Source organism: Saccostrea echinata, unplaced genomic scaffold (assembly GCF_033153115.1).
Source record: "Saccostrea echinata isolate AGI-Se365-2 ecotype Australia unplaced genomic scaffold, CSIRO_AGI_Sech_v1 ptg000002l, whole genome shotgun sequence".
Taxonomy (NCBI): Eukaryota; Metazoa; Mollusca; class Bivalvia; order Ostreida; family Ostreidae; genus Saccostrea; species Saccostrea echinata.
This window is the reverse complement of record NW_026889751.1, coordinates 2,324,735-2,348,700: the sequence shown is the minus strand read 5'-3', so window position 1 is coordinate 2,348,700 and position 23,966 is coordinate 2,324,735. Positions and strand designations below refer to the sequence as shown.

The window sequence follows — 23,966 nt, the reverse complement described above, 5'->3', positions numbered from 1 at the left end:
TTTAAAAGGGAATTTTGTTTTGTTGAAAAAATGGCTATATGATGACGTATTTCGACTATAACGCATTTCAACTGCTTTCATTTTCAACTAATTATCTTTACAAATTGTCATTTTGCTTACATATTGCACTCCTTCATTATGAATCCAAAGTCTACTAGTAGCGTTTGTAGCACTATAAATGCAGTGGCAGGCTATCCATGATCATTTCGACATCATGGAATATGCTACATATGTAGCAGATCTATAGTAATTGCTATTTATAACGCTATTTTTAAAACTATTAACAAGAATTATTCTTGCTTTCTCTAAACTGTTTAAGGAATGGGATACTACAACATGAAAGAAACAAATGATAAATGCACTTAATTGTTTTAATGTTAACATTCATATGAACATAAATAATGTTTCCTCATCTATTTCAAGGAAATTAAATAAGTTCTGGGTTACACGATGCGTAACATTATCGCAATATTCTATACAAAAGCCACTTACAATCAAAGCATTGCACTAGCCCTCCAGAAGCAAGAGGCTGGAAATGTAGTCAAATGTTATGATAATTGATACAATTGATATTTTATCATGAGAGTGAATCGGTAACTCGTTTCCTCTATTGTAGTCAGATAAATGGAAAGAAATTACAAGTTAATACACATTGTATTGAGTAGCTGATGCTATGAGCAGGGGTCAGAATTGCTACAATGTCGTGGTGATTTTTCCACTTCTTCCTCAGCATCACTAAATTGTTCCACGTTGATATGACTGTCTTCATTTGAGGAGTTATTTTCATGTACTGATTCGTCGTCAGAATTAATTGACATTTCATCATCAGATAAAGAGCCATGCGATCTTTGTTCCACGATAAATCCAACCGGCTGTGTAATTGGAAACAAAGGCATCATGCCCAAACCAAGAGCATTAACTGATTTGCTTGCCTGAACACGGGGATATTTTGAGTTGGGTCTTCTGCCACGAGGAACTTTTGAAGCTTCTAAAAGACTGTCTATGCTAAATGAACATTTTCTGTTTTCCTGGTCTGAAATTTGGTCTTCCTCATCGTCGTCGTCGTCGTCATGTACGATGTTTTCGCGGTTAGAAACTTCTGAATTGTCATTGCAACTTGAAATGGACGTATTAGACACTTCGGTTTTTGACTGAGGAGTTTCCGATTCTGAGAGTCTGTTGAAAGGACCTTGTTTTTGATCTTGCATTTGTTTTCTTCTTTCTTCAAGCTTTCGGAGTCTCTCTTCTTGTTTCCTTTTCTTGCGCTCTAATTTTTCTTGCTCTCTGCGGTTTATTTCATCGGGGTCCATTGGTTCGCCGCTGCAGGTTTGGGGATGAGCATTGTGTGCAGGGCGTCCGGGTCCTTTCTTTGTGTTCTCCTTCTTTCTCCATTTGGCTCTTCTGTTTTGAAACCAAACCTACCGAAAAAAGAAAGAAAACTAAATTACACTCACTCTGTATATATATTAAATTAATCAAACTTAGACTTAAATGACACAAATGTCAAAAAAGAATGAACTATATAATACATAATTCCTTTTCTTTGTGCGAAATTAGCTTCTTGTACACAAAGGTGTCAAAAAATTGATAATTCAATTTTCATATTTTTTTAGAGAATACACAAAACATTTAATTAAATTGTCAAGCAGGCATTTTATCAAAATGTAAAGTTCGTAGACAAGTATTTTCAAGTTGATCCCTTTTTATCTTTATGGCATAGGATAATCATGGTCGATTGAATGGGTAGTGGTTTAGATGTTTTATCAGTCCTAGTAAATTCTTTCTCTCGCAATTCAACAACAGAGTATGCTTTGAAACACTTAAATTTCCTATGTAGCTTTGGGTCGGCACTTTGTGTTAAAAGTAATTAGCAGTAATTTCACTGAAATATTCTTTCAATTTGCCTCATTTTTTCAGTGTAAATGTCTCTCCGAGGAAATAAAATTTAAATGAAGCATAATGATAGCACTAATGATACTGTAGATCATATATTGATAGAAAGTTCGCAGCCAACACGTATTGAGTGGATATGCGCGCAGCCTTCCATGTCACCGTGCTGGTGAGTGCTTGCGTGTGTGGGGGAGCTTAACCATGCTCATGACAAAGTGACTACAATCATTCGTTTCCAATCGTCGACAAATTTGATTTTCCTAAAGGTGACAGGAATTTCACTTTTCAATTTAACAATTTTCAACTATTATTTTTTTCCTCTGTCATTTTTAATAATTTATAAGGTTTGTAATCGAATTTCATCAAAATGGAGACCTAAATTTTTAAAAGGAAAAGCCAACCATATTTATCCACTATAAAGTGATATTTAAAAACATTCCATCATTACTTTCATATAAGTATAAATGCAAATAATACTAAGAGATCATGTTTTATGAACCTTTAAACTGTGAATTATGTTTGGGGTAATATTAGAGATTTTTAAAAGAAAAAAGCTATATACTGTGTTGCGATTGTGATAGTGTTGTTGTCATAAACGCTGTTTAATTTAGTAAGAATATACAGCTTTAAATGCAGCCCTTAATCGTTTTCATCAACATAAGACGCAGTGCTGCGATGTGTAACCTAAAATCTTTTAGAGGTATATTCATTCTGTTCATGCCGAAATTTAATTGAATTAAGTCCACATCTGGGCAGATGTTGTGTCGGGAAATTATGGGTTTAAACCAAAAACTTAAACAGCATGCAGCCTATGCCTTGTCAAGCTTATCCGGAAAACTACAGACTACCCGTCCTAGTACCACATGGTCTGGGGAGATGGCCAATTATTGTGTGATTTATGGGACGTCCAAGACGTATTATTTACTTTATCAAGTAATTTGTATGTTGTTAACGAGGTAAAGGTATTTATTTGTCAGATTATATGGTAATTCATGAAGTTTAAGACGCTTTTATTACATATTTGGTTATCTTATTAAGACGTTAACGTTTATTCCATCTGAAATTCATACGCACCCGATTGACTGTGGACAAATTTTAAAGTTTTATTTATTTTGAATAGGCGTGTCGTCCTAAGTATTATTTTTAGATTCTTTATTTTGATTTAGTCATCAAGTTCCGCTTTCTTTCAAATTTTTGACTTCATGTCAAACAGTGTATTCTTTTAATAAAAAAAGAGGTTATGCATATCAATAGCCCAAAAATTCTTTGTTGTTAAAAAAAATGTCGGAAGTTTTAAATTTTGCTATTCATTAACATACGACTTATCACCCACTATATGTTGCATTTTAATTTAAAATTGTATCTTATCAATATTCTAAAAACGTTCTCTATGTTTGTGCATTGCTGCTTATTTTTATTAGGTGATTTAATATTAATTGGGAAAGTTTCAGAAATAAACCGGAAATTTATACAATTTCTCCCAAAGACCTCTGTAATAGAGAGGATGTGGCAATTTTATCAATAAAGAATGGATAGAATTACATTTTCACAAGTTTTTGTAGATTCTTATTAAGAAAAAACATTTGCTCATCTATCTCTTGCTCATTAGAGACTGGATTTGGTTAAATATTAAACGTCTAGTCTTCGTATTTCCTTTTCCATTGAATAGACAGAAATTTTCCAAAATTTGATTATCGAATTAAACTTTTAATGATAAAATTACAAATGAATCTCAAAAATAAATTTATATACATTTAAAATGCGAAGAAAATCTCACAAGCAAATAGTTCAATTTTTTTAATAAATAAACATTCAATTTTTCCCAATTAAAACGATTTGTATCAATTATTTTAGCTTATTTTTGTCGCGTGGTGTTTTATTGTTCAAAGAAAAGAAAATCAAACAGAGGCAGGCGTCAGTAAAAGGTAAATAGAATAAATTCAAACATAATTTATAAATCTTCATTATCCCATAAAAGCCATTACGATGCTAAGCTCTTTGACCATCGTTGATACGGCAGAACAAATAGCAGGTAATGTGACAAGACCGCACCGGTGCGGGCACTGTTCAAAGAACCACCGAGGCTTCTGGTGTGAACGCGAACAAACAGATTAACCCCAACATTGCTCCTTAAAATCATGTGCGCAAATACTATAGAGGAAAGGAGGAAAGAATGCTTTATTTTCAAGGAGGTTTAGCTTATTGTGTGCTTAATGAAAAAGAAACGCCGAAAATTACAATTGGACTAAAAATATGAATTGAAAAACAAATAAATAAAATTGGGTTTGGATAGTTATATTACGATTTTCGGGTGACAGTGGTCGGTTGTTAAATCTCAATAGAAAAAAAGGATAAAAAGTCTTCATTTTATAAAACATAATGTCGAAATAATAGAGATATGTTCATTGCATAAAAAAATATTTCAAAATTAATTTAGAGCTTTCAGGGGCAATGACCGAATCGAACTGACGAACTTAAAAAAACAAAGACCCACTGACAAGTTATTTTCCATTTGGGTGAGAAAAGTAGAAAAAATTTGGCGAATAGTACCAAGTTCTTCAATATTTGACATAATCTTAATGAGCGTTAATTGTCAAACACCCGTTTTAACACTTTTAGTTAACGCAGCGATTAGTCACCCATATCTAAACCAAGACTATGGAAACAAAAGAAAGAGATTGGAGATAAAGGAGTGCTATGTAGCGATTGGTCTTCGCCAACAATCTCGACAGCTTCATTTGTGGTTCAATTATTTTACAAGAATTTGATGCCCTTTTTCGGCGTCGCCTCGTTTTCGATACTCTTCCTGTCGAGAATTGTTTCAATCAACCTCCAAAATTTGTTTCCGGAGAGAAGCAAAGTACCGAGGAAATTCGAGGGGGATTTTTCGGAAAATTGCATCTCTACAGACATAACAATTTCCTTTCCACAAAAAGATGATAAAATAGAGGAAACGATCAGAAAACAAATAGATTATTATCGTCGGAATTAGACGTAGCGAAGAAAAAAGGGAAAAGACAACCTTATATAAATGAATTGTTTGTAATATTTATTGACACAAATAGATCGGTATGAGATCCGATACATTTCTTTTTATTGTGGTTTTGGTCCTGTCAATAAGACTTAATTAAGCGTATCAATTAAATAATTTACATAAATTAGAATATATTTAGAAACAACGAAACATGTCAATGGCAAATTATGTTTTGTTTTTGTTTTTTTGGCCACATTAATTTTAACTGTTTTTCTATCTCTTTGTTTCATTTTTTCATTCCTTCATAGATTTCTTATTCCATTCTACTTAAATTCTGAAAATAAATTTTTATTAATCATAACAATGTACATCCTTTTCTCTAAATCACTCAATCAAAATATATTGTATCAATTATTGGAACAATACTTGTACATTGCTTTCTTTGAGATATATTATGTAACATTACAAAAAAATATTTATCATTTTTAAGCCGGAGGTGCATGTAGAGAAACCTGTATGGATACCGTCTTAATTTCACACCAGTCTGTGTCAATAAATCGCACAGAGTGTGAATTTTTACATGTACCGTGTCGCGTTCGCCGCGCACCGCTCAACACTTCAAGAAGAACCGCGAAGACATACATGATTTTCTATCATTGAACACATTATCTATGACTATCCCCTGGTCATAATATGATCAATAAAAAATATGTATCAATTATTGGTTAGGACATTGATGAAATGGATAGATCAATTGAAAACCTTTCTTTATTGCAGTAATCTGTCATAGCGGCGATAAAAAGGATATATTTTTGCATTCCAAGCGCCCTTATGTATGTGTTATTCCATGAAGATGATATTGTTCCCTGATTGATCCTTTACTATCCTAATTAATTTGCCTGTGACTGATTAAATACTTTCCTCGTTTTATTGGTCATTGTTTTACGAGTCTGGACCGTCCCGTGTCACTTACAAAAAGTACATGGTGACATTGATACCAAAAAACGAATTATTATTTTTTCTATGATACTTTGAATAATTTTCGTAAGTCCACATAAATGCAGTTTTTGGAACGCTGATTATTAGCTGTTTAGCGACAAAAGCATGTTTTAAAAAAAGAAAAAAAAACTATATCGACATCTTGATAAATTCACCGATTTTTTTATACCTCAGATAGAAAAAAATAAATCTAAATGAAAATTAAAGCTGAAAAATATACATTTTGATATATCTGCTGATTTTGTTTTGAAAACTGAAATTTAATATTAAAAGAAACTGAAGAAATAACCTTTTAGAGTAAAATTCCAAATTATAGCTTTTAGTTGATTTTTGAAGAAAATTGGTTGCTATAACCAGCTTTGATCTACGAGGCCAGGCCCTATTATCCACGCCAGTTTTCCAAACCTTACGCCTCCATCAGAGGTATAGCTATCAGGGTGTAAATATTTTAAAATTCTCAAGAAGATTTGAAAATGAGTATAAATAATGATAACTGATTGGGTAAAACTTTTCCTTTGTGTTGCACATTCGTGTTTATCAAAATATTTATTATTTTTAGAACAATTAATTTTTTTTAAAGATAATTTTATTTTAATACGAGACTTATAAACTTATTAAATTTCTTAATTAAAACTAACCAACTGAAAGAAACATGCTTGAAAGCAGATTCCACGAGGCAAACGAAATATTCCAATATATTTTTATTTTGCAGATAAGAGAATTGTTTCGTCTTAAGTATATGGCTCCATTTCAAGTAATTTTCAAATCAAAATCTAGTACTTCGAATATCTTCAAAACATTATGTTATTATGTAACTATTATTATTTATTTATTTTATAAATCAGCAGGATACATACTAATTTTAAAAATTTGAACAGATGCTTTTATGTTACTCTATTTTTACAGTGAGTGCAAATCAAAACACGCACCTGCACTCGGGACTCGACCAGGTCCAGTCTCAGAGCCAGTGCCTCCCTCATGAACACGTCGGGGTAGTGGCTGTCCTGGAAGGCTCGTTCTAGCTCCTCCAGTTGCCAGCCTGTGAAATTTGTCCTTGTTCGACGACGTTTTGCTGCAGCACTTTCTCGGTCATCATCACTTGAGTCTAAAGTAATAAAAAATAATTTACTTTATAAAAATTATTCTCCTTTCATTAGTTTTGACATGAAAAATTATGAAAACATTTAAGAAATAATGTGTTGTATTTTTTAGTTCTGCAGCACTTTAATTTTGCTTGTATCATGCTTGAAAATTTATTTCAATTTGAAAGGTTAAAAATTAACGTGATGATTTACAAGTGACATGCTGAAGATAGAATGTTTCAGAACATAAATGTCAATCATTGTTTCTGCATAATTATAATGTAATTTTTTAATACCACCGTTATTTTGAGATTTGGGGAAATGCCACATTTTATCTGTAGGAAATACAAACACGTAAAAGTAATTTTTTTTTTTTGGATATTATTTTATAATTTTATCATGCTTTTGATAAACTTACCTGGGGATTTCACTGAACTTTTTGTGGAGGGACTTCCTAATGGAAGAGAGGAATTAGAATTTCTAGAGGTGGGGGAGGATGCTGACATCAGCCCCTCTATGTAGGCTCCGTGTCCCCCAGAATGAGAACCAAAGTCAATTCCATACGGATTTCCGAATCCCAGGGATGCAAACGGACCCCCAAAATGCGCTGCATACCCGGAGAGAGTAGATAGTAGCCCGTACCCGTGGGCATATCGAGCATCCAGCATACCCAGAGGTCCAGCACTCATGTTTCTTTGACCGTTTCCACTTCGTTCACAACAATATAACATATCCTAACACCTCAACACTATATTGATAGTTAACTGGTGTTGGTGACATTATACAGTCGGCCCGTAATGAATAATGAGATTTGCCGACAGCCAATCAGATTGCAGCTCCTTGATTTCTAAGTGAAGTGGGAGGGAAAGTTGATCAGTATATTACATATGCACATCGTCTCGGCATGTCCTCTAGCCGTCCTTTTACATTGTAGTAAAATCAAAGTCGATCGAGTGGATTGATTGATTGACAGCGAATTAAACATAAAGCTAATAGTATAGCACACGATATATATAAAGGTTTCATTAAATGACCGTATAAATAGATTAAAAATATTGTTTTTCATAGTTTTAAAATATTTATACATTTTTCAACCTGTGCAACTATGACCGCAAAATGATATATTTTTCATAGTGCAGTTTAAATAAAAAATTATTTTTAATATTGTTTTCTTTTTTATTTCAAGTTTTTTTAAAAGTATTTTATCTCTGAAAACATCCAAAATATTTAGTAAATTCGATTAGTGTGTATTCCTGCTGAAAGCAAAGTAAGACTATCTAAATAGAAATCAGTTATAATTTTCTAAGGGCGATATAATTAAATATTTGTAGAAGGCAATGGAAACCTACGTCGGTTTTATGGTAAAATCTCACAGATAAGGGGAAAAGGCCAACGCTTGTTAAACACCGTGGTGTGTTTTTTCCCAGTGGGCAAAAGTTGATAGAAAGCACATCCCAGGTGATAGGATTAATTCTACATCTCATCTGATCTTTACATTGTCTGGAATTTATTTTCCCTTATAACGGTTCATAGGTGTACTGCTTTGACGCGTGTAGATAAAATTATATTAAAAAAAATGCCCAAAGTGAATTTGATACACCTTTGAAATTAGAAAAAATTCAGAAACAATAGAAAAGTTTCTTTTTAAAAGCATTGGGCGAGAGGCTTGTCAGTCTCAAGCATTGTAAGTGGGTAGCTAGTGGTTCAATTAGAGGACATTGAAGTGTAGCTCAATTATTGGGTCCTTTTGATCACACAAATTTAAGTAAACATGGTCATACGTCGGTCCTGGTCCTCGTGGTGATGTCTTTCCGGCGCTGAATTTGCTCACATACTGGTTGTAAGAAACGATTATTCGGAATCTTGCTCTTTAGATAATGGCATGAAGTAATATATATTTACCATGATATTAGAATTATTTGATGACGGATGAAAATAAATGAGTGTGAAATGCATAGCTATTGCCACATTAAATGATTGGTATTGACACGGTTCCTACCTTTCACTGTGAAAAGATTTCTCTAATTGTTGTCAGTGTTTTAAAGATTCCTAATCAAATAAAAATCCATTAAAATTTCATCTTCATTTGAAAACATTCATAGGAAAATGATTTGATATAGATAGCATATAAATATTTAATCAAATTACTTTTGTTTTTAAGTAGATCGATTGATATTTGGCGTTTATTGCTATAGAAATCATAATTAATAAAATTGATTAAGTATTGTGTAAATTTCTCTCTCTGTATATTGCAAAATTATAGAACATTCGTTTAGTCAAATAAAACACAAGTTAAAAGGATTGTAAAATGGCTAAAAATGCGGACCAAAATATGAGTCCACGTTTCAACACATTCTATCGGGTGATTTGCGCAATATTTCATCAATAATGTAATCTTTTAGATAAATTAAGAAAGTGGACAATCAAATCAAATGAAGTGTGAAACAATATGACACTTGAACAGGTCGTTGTTGGCTTTAGGGTATTGAATGGCTAATCGCATACGGGCCTGTGAAATTACATGTTTCATTAACTTTCTCTACATACGTTAATATTCTGCAGACCCTTTTGATCTGCTACAAAACAAATTAGGAACCATGTCGAAAAGATCCCTGTTCATCCTTTTCTTTTGATATACAATTTATGCTTTCCATTTCATAACCCATATTATCTGAAATTAATTGCGATATCAATAAAAATACTATCATAACGCAAACGATAATGTCTCAATCCTACTTGAATTTAAAACAAATAATTAGCTCTCGAAATCAAAGTCAGAAAAACCGAAATATTGCTTCCCTACAAACTTTTGAAATTTGCTGGAGAAATAATTGTTAACCAGGATATTAGATTTTTTTGGACTAGGGCTTTTTTAAATAGTCAAGCAAATGCGAGAGATAATGCTAAATTCAAACAATAGAAGTTCTATTTCCTGGGGAAGCTATAGACATTAAATTTCGATATCTATTTTCAAGAAATCATTGCATCTTTTATTGTTAACACTACAAATTATCTTCTTTTTTTTTTTTTTTAATGTTTTTCTTATTATATCCTTTCCGCGATTTTATTATGGAAGTTGCTCTGAATGTATAATTATTATCTACATTTCATTGTTTTAGTGTTAGATAATAATTAAGAAAAAAAAAAAGATTTACGAAAGGTTGATATTTACAAAGTTATTGTAAATAACTATTTTCTCTAGGGACATTTTTTTTCTGTTTGATCATATTTACGGGGAACTCCTCAATAATCCTTCAGCTAACAACTGCTCTTAGAATACATAACTGATGAATAAAATTGTAATTAAAATTTTTGAAATGATAGTTAGATTCATTATCAATATCCTACTTCGTTTGGAATAGGGAAGGGTAAGCTATGGTATTTTTGGTACATGTAATATGAGTCAACAATTCTAAGAATATCTTGAGAATTCTCATACTTCACATTTAACCCAATCAATTTTTAGGAATAAATGGTATTAAAAACCATTTTTTTTTCTATTTTTATCAGCAAATTTACTTACCTCCACAAATCTGAATGATTAAAAAAAAAAATTAAAAATGTAAGTACATATTTCTTATTTAAGCTTACATAGTACATACCCTATCAAACAACAAACCACAATAAGTCGTAAATCTAGATTTGCCTCTTTTAGTCAAATCTATTTTTGTGTGAGTGTGTGTATGTGGTAACCCTATGCCAAAAATTGTTTTTACAATCTTACTTAACCCTTCCAAAATATACATTAAGAGATGATAGCTGTTTACCATATATAATGAATTTCACCTGTCTTTTTTTTTTAACTTTAAGACAGTTGTACAATTTATGGCAATTGTAACGGAGAAATGAAACTAAAAAGTTGTGAGAACTTTTAAAATACTAATCATTTTCAATTGTAGCCATAATAAAGTGCAAGAAACAAAATTTCATAGATTCGAAGTGATAAAATATCCAAGAAATTGTTTATCAAAGTTTTTGAAAACATAATACGTAATACGCTTGACTCAGAGAAATACATCATCGCATCATTAAAGCAAATGATCTTATTTGTAATTATTGATGGGCAAAATAACGGATAGCAAAAATTACAATTGAATTGCTAAAGTATCAAATCACCTTTATTTTCTCACATATCAAATCCAACATTGTTTAACACTCTCTTATGCAGATTGTAATTTTCTCAAGAATATTTAACAGAATAAATCTTTCTAATCAGCATTATTATTATTATTATTATTATTATTATTATTATTTACCTTTTTGGACAGATGCATGCATATATTTTTTAACTTATTTTTATTGTAAATGATGCATATATCAAATCTCTAAAATATTAAGGAATTGTAAACTTTCTACAAAGTTCAAATTTATCCTCTTTTGTCATAATCCATATCATTCTATATAATAATAATAATATTTTTTTTTTTTTTTGGGGGGGGGGTGTCTTTTTATGTCATTGTTGAGAATTTTGAATGAAAAATGAAACTATATACTGCTAAACTTATTGAATTTATTTAAATAAACATAGATTTAGTTGTTAGTTTCATGACTTTTAAAAAAGTTTGTATCATCTGTCCTTTATTAAAAGCTATGTAAAGTAACACAATCGTACTTATATTATAAGTTCATGTCACTTGGAATACAAGTTGATACTGCAACAAAAAAAAAAGAAAGTATTAGAATTTTTTATCCCAAAAAACCATTTTAATAAAGGATCGATTGATTTGTATTTTCAAGATCTTTGTTTTAAGAAGACTTTATAATTGTAGAAGAATAAATTTATTGTCTCTTTGGACAACTTTTCGTCAGAAAAACAGTCCATAACTAGCGACGAAATACATTTCAGCAGGCTTTCCGTGTGCTTTAGTCCCAACAGAAATGCGGCTTCAATGGTGTTGACCATATATCTGTCAATGGCACAATTTATGACTGATATAACTGCGACCAGACGATCGTTTGATATTAATTGTGCACAATCTGCACCGCTAGGTGTTGGCATGGAGACGGGACAGATCATCACTGACCCAATTTTACCGCTCTTACATGCTATTCTGAACATTAGGCATATTTTATTAACCATTTACCACAATTTTCTCAATCATTTATGATAACTGAATAGATTATGACCAGGATACATTCAATTATATTTTTGATGACACAATTATTGTTGGAGGAATGTCTAAGATATGCAATGACTATGACTCTTGACCACCAAGAGAGAGAGAGAGAGAGAGAGAGAGAGAGATCTTGCAAAGCATTAAGGCAGATAACAAAAACTTCTGGATAAAATATATAATTACCAGAAAACCTTGCAAATAAAAGTCAAATGTAATAGTAAAAGTATGTCAAAGTAATACAATATTGAAGTTGGATTTCAATATCTCGAACACGGATATCTCGAATACTAGGTTGAAGTCCCAACCACTTATTATTTAAATATTTTACCTTTGATATGTCGGATCCTTGGATATTTCAAAGTTTTTTCTTGGTCTCGTCGAGTTCGAAATAACGAGGTTTGACTGTATGTTTTCATTGTATTACAGTACTACAATTGATACATTCTGTAAATAGCACCAATATTCCCAAACGCCAAAATCTCTCTAATAAAATTTATTATATAGTTAATCCGTCCCCAGTGTAGAATTTATAATATTTTTGAACGGTGGAGAAATGTGATTCTGTTTGCATTGTACGCTTTAGCGCATAAATCAAACTTCAAACATTTTTTTAATATCTACCTAATTTCAGGCGTGAAAAATCACTTTATCTATCATTTTATATGATTGATTTTATGGCTTAAAAAGAAAATTTTAACACGAAAATACCTTTTTCCCAAATAATTATATAACCACAATATCAGTAAATCGTTTCACTTTCTTTCCTAGAAACAAATTTAGGTTATGTTCTTATTTAAAAGTACAAGTGGGAAAAAAATGAACAATTAATATCTAAAATTTTCAAGAATTTATAGAGAGTAAAAAGTTCTTTCTTTTTTTTTTATTTTGATCATTGATGATGAAATGATTGACATAATAATTTTAAATCCCCATTCTTTTTTTAAATACTTACTTTGTAAAAGCTGAGGACTTTTTTACTGTACTAATCAACACCAAGTGATTTTTCAACCAAATGGATCTAACAATACATTATAATGTACATGTATTGCCAAAAAAAATTAAAACTAATTCTCAATGGAATAGATATGACAATAAATTGACTTAACCTCGTGTTTGCATTCTTAAAATCTTTCGAAATAAATAATTCGAAAAGAACTGTGATTTCATCAAAATACTTAAGTAAAAAATACCAAAGACTTGAATAATAAATGAATTAATCCAAAGATCAAAATAAAAGCTTTTAATCATACATGAAAAAATTGTTTCATATCATTTTGATACCTTCTAAAAATAGCTTTTAATCGATAGCTGAAACGTCATGAAACGCAATTAATTCACAGGTACAATTTCTACAAGCACCGAGTAATCTTTAAGTATTATTCCTTCATAAATTTCCACCCATACCCATCTAGCTATTATTATAGGATATGAATGAACTACTACAGAAGACTGTCCTACCTGGGTCAAAAATCAAATATACATAGTCCAGACTCCTTGAAGTAAATTCCAGAACTTTCTACTGCATGCATGCATTTATAATAGGTAAATTTTATATTGAGACGCAGGAAAAATAATAATGAGATGAAATATTTGAAAGGGAATTCTTAAGATAAATGCAGAACGAGACATTAATTTCCATAATCAAGGTCATGCAAGGAATATTTTTATGCTTGTAGACTTGTCATTGTTTGTTCCATATTGAGAGATTGTACGCTTACAGCGTCAAAGGCTTTCATTGATTTAAATAATATTTATTATAGTCTTGGTCAACCTTAATTCTGATCATTTAAAATAAGTATAAACTGAATCGATCGCCATTACTTAAGCATATGGAAATAGTATTTCGGATCTAAATTTTAGAATAATGATTTCTTGCCGACACTCTTTGGTTTTGCGATTTTTTTATAGATATACCCCGGTATAACAACTTCGTATAAAATCAGCATTTGAAAATTCTACGCTTGGTGGTTACAATGACCATATTTGCAAATATCACATGTCATTTTGACGCGCATGTTTCATACCCATTGAGGCCATTGTAATTTTTATACTGAATTTGATTACGGAATACCGGTATTCCGTTTACCTGATCAATACATAGAGCTCACTACGGGTGTGACCGGTTAACAGGTTATGCTTACTCCTATTAGGCACCTGATCCAATCTCTGAAGTTTTAAAAGATTCTTGAGACCGATCACAGTTTGTTATCTTCACTTTTTTCGTTAGATAATGATTGTGTCTATGGACTTCAATCTTATGTTCCATAGTTTTGAAAATGTGTTAAAGTACACTGAAACAATTCATGTATAATAGTAATTTAATTATTTATGTCTGTTCCGACCGGTCACACCTGCCGTGTGCTCCTTGTCATGATCGGGAAATAGCGGGAAAATCCGTCGACAATTCAGTGTGTAAATAATGGCCTAACAATTAGTATGAAAAATGTCTGTCAGTATTTGACTTAATGATAAAATTAATTTAGTGTACTTGTTTACCAAGTTTTATAGAATTCCGACCAAAAAAAAAAAACAGTCACGGTAATTTGAAAGGAAATCCATTGTCATTCTATTTTTATTAATAATTGCAACACTGTTCATCAAAAACAAACCCAGTAAAAAGAATTATGTATCTTGGTTATTGAAGTCTAATTGTGCAAAATTTTATTGAAATCAAATCGAAGTGGTTGGAGAATAGGCCTAGCATTTTGAAAGAATTTTACTGAATTTTAAAGAAATTTCTATTTTTGGTAACAATCGCAACACCTTTCGTTGAAATAAAAAAAAGTGATAAACAATATTATATGTTTTAATGTTGTTTATTTATGCAGCAGGTTTAATTGAAAACGGACAAAGCCCATAAAGAAGTATCATTTTGAAAGTACAGAGTATGTTATAGAAATTTTTATTTTAATAGTAAACTTGGCGACATTGTTTGTTGAAATCGAAAACCAAAACTCAAAATTATGTATTTGTGCACCTAGTCCTACTGAAATTTGACAAAAAATAGTGGAAGAATAGTATTTTGTAGGATTTTCACAGAATTTTCTATTTTTAGAACCAGTACCATGGCAACACTTTCATCAAAATCTATAAAACCAATATACAGAATTTTGTATCTTAGTCTATATTTTCGGTTTTCTTGTGTACCAATTTTTATTGATATAAGACCAAAACTGTAGGAGAATTAGTGTTTTGAAAAATTGTTTAATAACAGACAGACACCTTTCCAACAATCTAGTCAACGAAAGTAAATTCGATTAACTATACCTAAACTGGAATGATTACCGTAAACTTCACCCACCATTAGAAGTGAGAGTCGCAAGTCTTTCGGATGAGACCTTAAAATCCGACGTCCCGTTTTACGGTAGGCGTTCGTACGATAAAGAACCCTCACTGCTTAATGGCCCTGAGTGCCAAATATAGGATAAAATTTGAAGTCCTTCACCGGTATATGGTGACGTCACCATATGAGTGAAAAATTCTGGACGTCACCATATGAGTGAAAAATTCATAAATCGATCGATCATTCAATCATCAATAACAATGGAACTCGGAAATTTTCATATTTTTTTATTGGTCATCTACAAAAGTAGACTTTTAAAGATCACTGATTCTACGCACAAGTACTCTAAGGTTGATATTTAAAAGATGCGGGGGTTCCTGATTGACAATATACATGTATTCTTGGGAACCAGGTTTTTTAACAATCTGTTTGAATTTCGATGGGCAGTAGTAGTGTTCTTTTTATTAACCGACCCGATTTTATATATTGAAGCAGAATTTAATCAAAAACTTCTTTATGAGAAGAAAACTTGCTTTGGCATTCAATTCGACATTTAGATATATCGACGACGTTTTATCAATTAACAATAGTTATGTAGTGAACATAGAGTGAAATATGGAGATAACGAACAGTATTCAAGCTCAAAGTGCATTAAATCAATACAAATCGGGAGCAGAGCAAACACGAACCTCCAAAAACATGAGAGGTGGGATCAGGTGCCATGGAGGAGTGGGCATCCCCTGCCGACAGGTCACACCCGCCGTGTGCTCCTTGTCATAATCGGTAAATAACGGAAAAATCCGTCGACAATTCAGAATGTAAATGATGACCTAACAATTAGTATGAAAAACGTCAGTCAGCATTTGATTTAATGATAGATTGTATTTGCTGACAAGGTCATTGTATTGACCATAGAACTTACGAAATGATGACTTTAAACGAGACTGTTGATATTCTTGTTTCATCAACTTGTTTGTCAATAACTTACCTCCTTTTTTTGAAATTGTTTATACGTAGAGCATGCTCTTGCGTATCGAATCAACTGAGAGATATACACCACATATGCAGGTGATAAGGGTATATTGCTGCATAAGTAAGGGAAGATGACGATTGAAAAGTTAATGTCATCACGTTTATCATAAAGCTTTGTTGTTAGATTACCATTAACGTCTTTTTCAAGTAAAATATCCAAATATGAAAGAGGTTTGTCAAACTCTGTATCTTTTATTTCAAGTTCACTGGGATATATCGTGTCGACATATGAATGGAAATAACTATTGTTAATTGATAATACGTCGTCGATATATCTAAATGTCGAGTTGAAGGCCACAGCAAGGGATTTAATTTTCTCATGTATAAGATTTTGAATAAATTCTGCTTCATATGAATACAAAAATAGGATATATCCCAGTGAATTTGAAATAAAAAAATACCTTAGAGTCTTCCATATCTGTTTCATATAATGGATGTTTTACTGACTATAGACTATAATGGCCAACCAACAACTAAAATGTATGACAAACGAGGTACATGTAATTGGAACTGTCCCATTGTTTATGTAGAATTATTCTAGAATCACTTGCACATGATGTTTATGTCTCCCAACTTATTTGATACACCAGAGCATGCTCTGAGAACGATAAATATTTAAACCGAGGCAGGGTACTGACAAATAAATTGATGTTACAGGGATTTCAACAACCTCGTTTAAAGTCAGCATTTCAAAAAAAATCATGGTCTTTAAAATGCCCCTGTTTGCAAATACATCCTATCATTGGGTCGTTTTATGACTGATATGTTCATACCTATTGTAAGGTCATTATTTTTCGTACTAAATTTGATTTCAGATTACTCCATCTATCTGATACATAGGGATCTCGGCGGTTTTGACAGGGGATGCTTGCTCTTCCAAGGTACCTGATCCCACCTCTATAGTTTCCAGGGGTCGGTGTTCACAAATTTTTGTTTTTTAAGGAGATCAATCACTGCCCGTTATCTTCTTTTTCATTATAAGCTAAAATAAATTACTGTAATTATATTAAAAGCTTTGATTTGAGGGAAAGGGGCAAATATTAACTCTAGACTTTGACATTCTATAAAGCTGCTTTCCATAATGGTTTAAATTATATCTGGTGAGTCCATGTGAAACACAATCCCTGGCAAAGTAAAACTTTGAAACTAGCCATTGACAATTCATTAATTAATCCAAGAAATCCGACAAAGACTTTTAGATTGTTTATTTAAACAATGATGGTCGAACTATTGGACACCACACACGATAAGGTCCAGGCCTGTGGAGGGAATAAAAAAAAATAAACAAGAAAAGAGAACCATATTCAATTTAAAGAAAAGAGAACCAACACAAAAACAATTGTTATTTTACAGGTCAGACACGATATTAACAATGAAATTGTAACTGAGTTTTTGTGAGATACAAACATGTTCTTCAATGTGCACGTGATATTATGTCTCTTTAAATTCCTATTATATTCACTGAAAAGGTGTATTGTGCAGCGATATAAACTGGGTATTGAACAAACACCAGCCCGATGCTTTCACAATTCCTATTGCATAAGAAGGCAAAATCACAAACACCAGATAAAATTTATACGACTAACACAAAACACTGGCAAAAACTTAAATAGGACAATAACATTTACAGAAATTGTACAAGGTACTCCTGAATCCCATACAAACCCAATGTTGCCGTTAAAGGTTATTATGTGATGATACGAGTATCTTATAGTTTATCATGACTGGGTGCGATTTCGCACACTAATGTACATGTGACTCCTAAACATTTGATTATTAAGATCGCTCGTCGCCGCGTGGCACAGTGGTGAGAGAATTTCTCAGGAGACCGTATAAACTGACGTTCCGTGTACCAGTACCTGCATGAAAAGGATCCGTCACTAGTGCCGAGTACTGGGCTAAATTTGCCGCCTCCCATCGGCAATGAGTGGCGTCCCAATATGTGTTTAACAATTTTGAAGGGGCGTAAAGCCAACAAATGTAAATGTAAATTTAAAGACATTTCTTGATGTATCAAAATGTAATGAGAGAAGACCGATAATTTGGATGAACATCCTCTGAAAAATAAACACACATTATATATTATATAAACGGGTTTCTTACGGTCGACTTGCTGCCTGCTCACTTACGGACATTCCATTGTGATTTAATGAAATAAATATGTTATGCGTTGTCTTAAATTTTATTTTCCCCATTCATTAAAGAAAATAAAATTATTTTTCAACGCAATCGTTCCGGCAAATTAAGATAGATTGTATTGTTAGCAAGTAAAAATACTACATCACAATAAAGCAGCGGTGTCGGGAGGCATCGGGCGGAACAGGGATGGATCATTGCAAGTGACTGATAATTAATTCAGAATTTGAGGAAATAAATTGGGAGTCCACATTTAAACAAAGAATTCAAAGTTGTTATAAATGTTGATGGATCGCGTTTATACACGTCTTGTTGTCTTTTATGGCGATGAGAACAGTTTTATTCACACAAGAAATGCCTTTGAATAATAAAAATCAAAAATAGCAATAATATTTAAAATGTGGGGAAACTATCAATGGATCTTGTTAAATAATTGATTGAAAATTGTGATAAATTGAACGTTATTTATCAGTATTTGCTAGTTTTATGTTTTGTTTTTCTCTATGTTGTAGAGAACTACATCCCCATACTCTTTATTTTGTTAACCGTTCGTTAACAGAGGGTTATCCTGGCAGAGTACTTACGACTCAATCCTGTAATGAATAAAACATTCATCTTATATAATCAAATATTGCATAAACCAAACTCAATAAATTAATCAATCGATAAATCAATCAAAAAGAATAAATGAAATATTTTCTTTTCAATTTGTAATCATGGTCAAATATACTATAAAAATACTCACTAATAGTTTTAAATTCAAAATGTGCAGATATCTGTCATGCACGAAAAAATAAATAAAAAGATATTTACCAGTGGTAGATTTTCCTACTTATAGATTCATGTATGTTACGTTTCTGCAATATTGCATGATTTCGTATACGAAGGATGTGCTTAAAGAAGCTGAATTTTATGTGACGTGTACATGATTAGTACGCTGTATAATTTAACCCAAAACTCAGAAGAAAACGTCCAGGCTTACCTCTCTTATAAGACAAGCAAATGGAACGCAACATTCAGAAAATAATGGTTTCAGCTGTAGCAGCCTACATCTTTCTTAAAGTGAGATGTGATTGGTTGCTATATATTTAAATGTGACTAACTAGGATAAATGCTTGTTCTATAGAAAATTGCAAGTTGTGCATGTACTGTGTACCTGAAACCTTACAAATCGATCCAGTAAACCTGTAAAATTATATTTGTAGAATATGAAAAATAATGAAATCTCGGCCCCGAAAGCCGTGAGGGTAATCAACTGACGACGGATGTCGCGGTAATAAAATTTACCTTTTTTTCATTGATCTTGTTTACTTTAAGCATTCTTCACAAGTAAGCTTAACAATTTATCTAAATCTTTGATCTGACGAGGGTATCAATTAATTATGTCAATAACAGTTTCTACAAATTGAATATCTGGGAGCAGTTTATGCAAATTAGCTGTGACAAAGATGGAGGACGGAAGACTAGAATCCCCTCTATCATCTCTAGCTATCGGTTGTCCTCGGCGTCATTCTGTGAACCCCGGGGCATCACGAAGCATTAACTTTAACAGATTAGGCAATATACTATGTGACCTTTTATTTCATTAGCGCAAAAAACGATTTTTCTCTGAGCAACGATTCATTCGGTCAGTTTTTATAATACTTTGAATAAATGATTGAAACCTTTGCGAAATTCAGTATGTGTTTAAAGTGATTTCTACAACAAAGACATGTATTCAGACTTTCAATCAATCTAAGATAAATTTTTGCCCTTTTGATGCTTTTAAATGGCATTGTAAATAAAATGATTTTCATACCAACTCTTTTAAATTTCTCTTCACACTAAATAAATTATCTATGGAGAAATACTATATGTTCATAGTTTATTCCATTTGATAAAGTGATTTAATTAACTGACGATTTAAGAAAATTACCCGAAATTAGATCAAGCGCAGATGTATGCAGAGCTATAAAAATTAAATATTCAATTTAGTTCACGTATTTTTTCTACAATTATTGCTAATAATTTTATTACAGGGATGTAAGTAAATAGCATTAAAGCAACATAAATCTTAATGGAAAACAAATTAAATTCTAACTTTCATTAAATCATTAGAACTTTTATCATTTCACGTTGAATTTTACTGTTTTACATTTAGTAAATATTATATACATACTGACATTTTTATTAGCATCAAATTAAACTTTGCGGGAGATGATTGCTGTCAAAGATTATTATAAAAGACCCCTGTACTTGTGTTGCCATGTCTACGTTCCTATCATTGCCACAGCAACCAATGCAATTAAACTCATCTAAATTAATTCCTTTGTGCAACCGCATTTATTTATAAGACGTCCTAAATTTTGGATGTAAAAACCGGAATCTAATTATTTTTTTCTAATATCTTTGATATCTTTTAAGGGTTCGGACGGTTGCCTTTCCCAATTAATGATGATACTGAGAAAATTCAGTCGACGATTTGATCTACTACAGGATGTTCTTTTATTAAGTCATGAATAATAATTGAACAAATTTTTATTGATATTGACGAGTTGTTGATAAAACGAGAAGTCTATGTTCATATGATTGATATTGACTGTATCTGATGAGGTCACGTGATTCGACACGTGATCTTTCGGCTTCAGATGTTAAATCGTCTGATAATGAACGATGTGACAGGTTTTGAGATCTTAATTAGACCAGAAGGAGAAAGCACATGCCTGCCATGAAAGAACTTCTCAGTTCTCTAGAATTAGAATGATACTAATAATAATGCTGTGACCTTTAATATTTGATAGTCGTACTTTTTTTCTTGTTTACTTTGAAAACCTTACCAAAATTACTCAATTAAGTAAGTATAAACAATTTCATTAATGAAAATTTTGATTAAGATAATTGCTGATTGGTTATATAATTTTTCTGATTAATATCTAAACAGAGTTGGTTTGTACATATTTTATTGTATAATACGTATATACAATGTATATCATTGAATATCATTATATTGTAGAATGTAATGCTTTAAACCAACCGAGGAAAAATTTTTTGAACCAAAAATTTTGTTCTAAGCCAAACACTATGAAGTTTTGTGAAGTTATGTGCCAAAATGATGTTGATTCTTTGAAAAAATTACGTACATTTATTACTAAGATTAATAGTATGGTCTGTTCTCCCTAGCTAGCTGAATTAATCTCACCTTTTGCTTGACCCACTGTATTATATGTATATATGTTTTATATGTTTATGTACCTCATGTACCATTTACATGGTTTTTGAGTGAATAAAATTGAATTGTTTAAATTGAATTGAATGTACAAAAGGATTGGATACAATTTCTTTCAACTTAATAGATCACTTCCTTGTTATACAAACACAATGAATATGATACTATATGATTGTCATAACAAATAAATTGAAATAATTTACAATTATGTTATAAATAAATATATATCATGTGCATGACATTAAAGTAAGGGGAAAAAACTTCAAAAGAAAAAGATATTACGGGAACGAATGATTCGTTTGTCTGAAAAAATACAAATATTGGCTTTGTGCTGACTGATTATATAATATGCTTTCTAATTAAATTTCTTGTATTGATTCATTGTAAAAGCATTCTTGAAAGAATCTACAATGCACCAAGCACCAACACATAATGATAAATATAAACGAAGCACTATTTTTTTTAAACTATGTTTTATATGTAATGAAATTTATTGAATTTGAAATTTACATGTACATGTATTTTCATATGCAGTGAAATAGAAACGGAAATCAAACCTACATTTTACTAGTACTCTTTTTAATAATATTTATTTGAAAAAAAAAAAATAGTGAAGTAATAAAGAAAATATTGTGTATGCTGATTTCTCACTTCCTCATTCGTGAATTAAAAATGAAGCACGAGACCTTTTTAAGGTTTCTCAGTCAATCCTAGTGTGACGTCACTACAACTGAAAAACCTTAAATGGATTTACTAGTGATTCCATTACACTGTGAGATGGAAAACTATTTTATGTTCAATACATGTGTCATGTTGTAAATTTTGAATTTACCGGGTGGCAATAAATACAAAATTTACTGTAAATTTTGTATTTACTACCACCCTGTAAATTCAAAATTTACAACATGACACATATATACCATGTGATTAGCTAGTTAAAATGTAAACCCCGCTCAATAACTAGTTCACTTTTTGTTCTTACCATTTTCAACCCTAATCCTAAGCAACTTTAAGAAGGCTTACCACATAAAAGGCAAGAGATGAGTTATCTTAAATACATAAACCGTTCTTCCATGGATAATTTGTATTTACGGGGATCAAGTCGTTATGAGTAAAAAGTACCCCAAAGAAAGACAAGATTAACAAAGGGAAAATGTTTACACGTATTAAAAAATGTATATGTAAAATTGAGTGATTTTATTCCTAAAAAAGATCGGTAATGAATCATTCATACATTCATTAGTTCAATTATGTCGATATAAATATTAATGTATCCATATTCTGCTATTTATAGGCACCAGGAGGAACAGCTGACGAATTAAAAAAAAAATACAAAAAAAAAAAAAATACTGAAACTATATGGATTTTTACGTCTAGAAAACAAGGGGAAATTTAATATTCGAAAAGATAATTATTCAGACAACATGAATACTATGTACTGTTCAAACATACATGTAAATTATTAATATTAATAACCAAAAAAAAGAAACAAAAGGTCGTCTTATCTATAAATTTTCGTTTATTTCAGCAATTTTTGAAAACTCTTCGTGCTGCAAAGCAGTTCAAGGACTAAGACAACAATGAAGCATTCTTACTGTCCATCCCCAGATGGCGAGAACAAGTTAAATGTCCTCCTCACGTAAAACCCAAGTCAGGTGTTTGAAGTGCTGCACAAAATTTCTAACTTGGAGAACTCTGAATTAAGAGGTGTAACACATTAACCTCTGTCGACCGTCACTGAACAGAGAAATTGCTGCTATTACATGACTAGTAACATCAAAGGTAATAAGTGCTAGGATCTCTTCAGTACATGGATATAGTCTATTTTATCGCAGGACAAATTGATTTCAGGATACCAATAACGCTATACAAATCATCGAAAACGAACATCCAATTATTCTCATACAGGATGTCGCTTCTTCTGTTTTATTAATGATCAGAGAAACTTTTAGAATTTATTAAATATATTGCTAAGATTTAAGAATGGATTTTACTAAGTACTTTATACTATATTGGCTTTGAGGACGTGGAACTTAACAGTGATTCTTCATATTTATTTTGTATTCATGTCCAAAAGAAATTTGTTGAAGAGCTCCTATATACAACAGCAAATGAACAACACGCACTAAGCTAGTTGGAAAGAAATATTTTCGTGACATAGTTAATTATTTATAAAAATTATGAATTATGAATGTAAATAATTCTTTTGAAGGCCTTTTCATATTGATATATTTAAACTGGGTATATA

The 23,966-nt window shown here is 31.4% G+C and overlaps 1 protein-coding gene across 1 annotated transcript; it reads right to left on the bottom strand.

The window, feature by feature from the left end:
- Positions 1-353: 353 nt before the first annotated feature.
- Positions 354-7,844, bottom strand: LOC133178344 (homeobox protein unc-4 homolog). Its single transcript, XM_061313077.1, has 3 exons — positions 7,364-7,844; positions 6,793-6,968; positions 354-1,418 (listed from the first exon to the last, which is right to left on the bottom strand). Exons 1-3 carry the CDS (start codon positions 7,674-7,676, stop codon positions 672-674), a joined length of 1,236 nt encoding a protein of 411 aa, XP_061169061.1. The 5' UTR covers positions 7,677-7,844; the 3' UTR covers positions 354-671.
- Positions 7,845-23,966: the final 16,122 nt, after the last annotated feature.

Bases quoted from the DNA above. Each gene is read 5' to 3' on its own strand.
- LOC133178344 (XM_061313077.1), bottom strand. From the start codon at position 7,676: ATGTTATATTGTTGTGAACGAAGTGGAAACGGTCAAAGAAACATGAGT. The intron at 6,969-7,363 runs GTAAGTTTATCA...TTATTACTTTAG, and splicing joins AAGTTCAGTGAAATCCCCAG to ACTCAAGTGATGATGACCGA. The intron at 1,419-6,792 runs GTGCGTGTTTTG...TTTTTTCGGTAG, and splicing joins TGGTCGAGTCCCGAGTGCAG to GTTTGGTTTCAAAACAGAAG.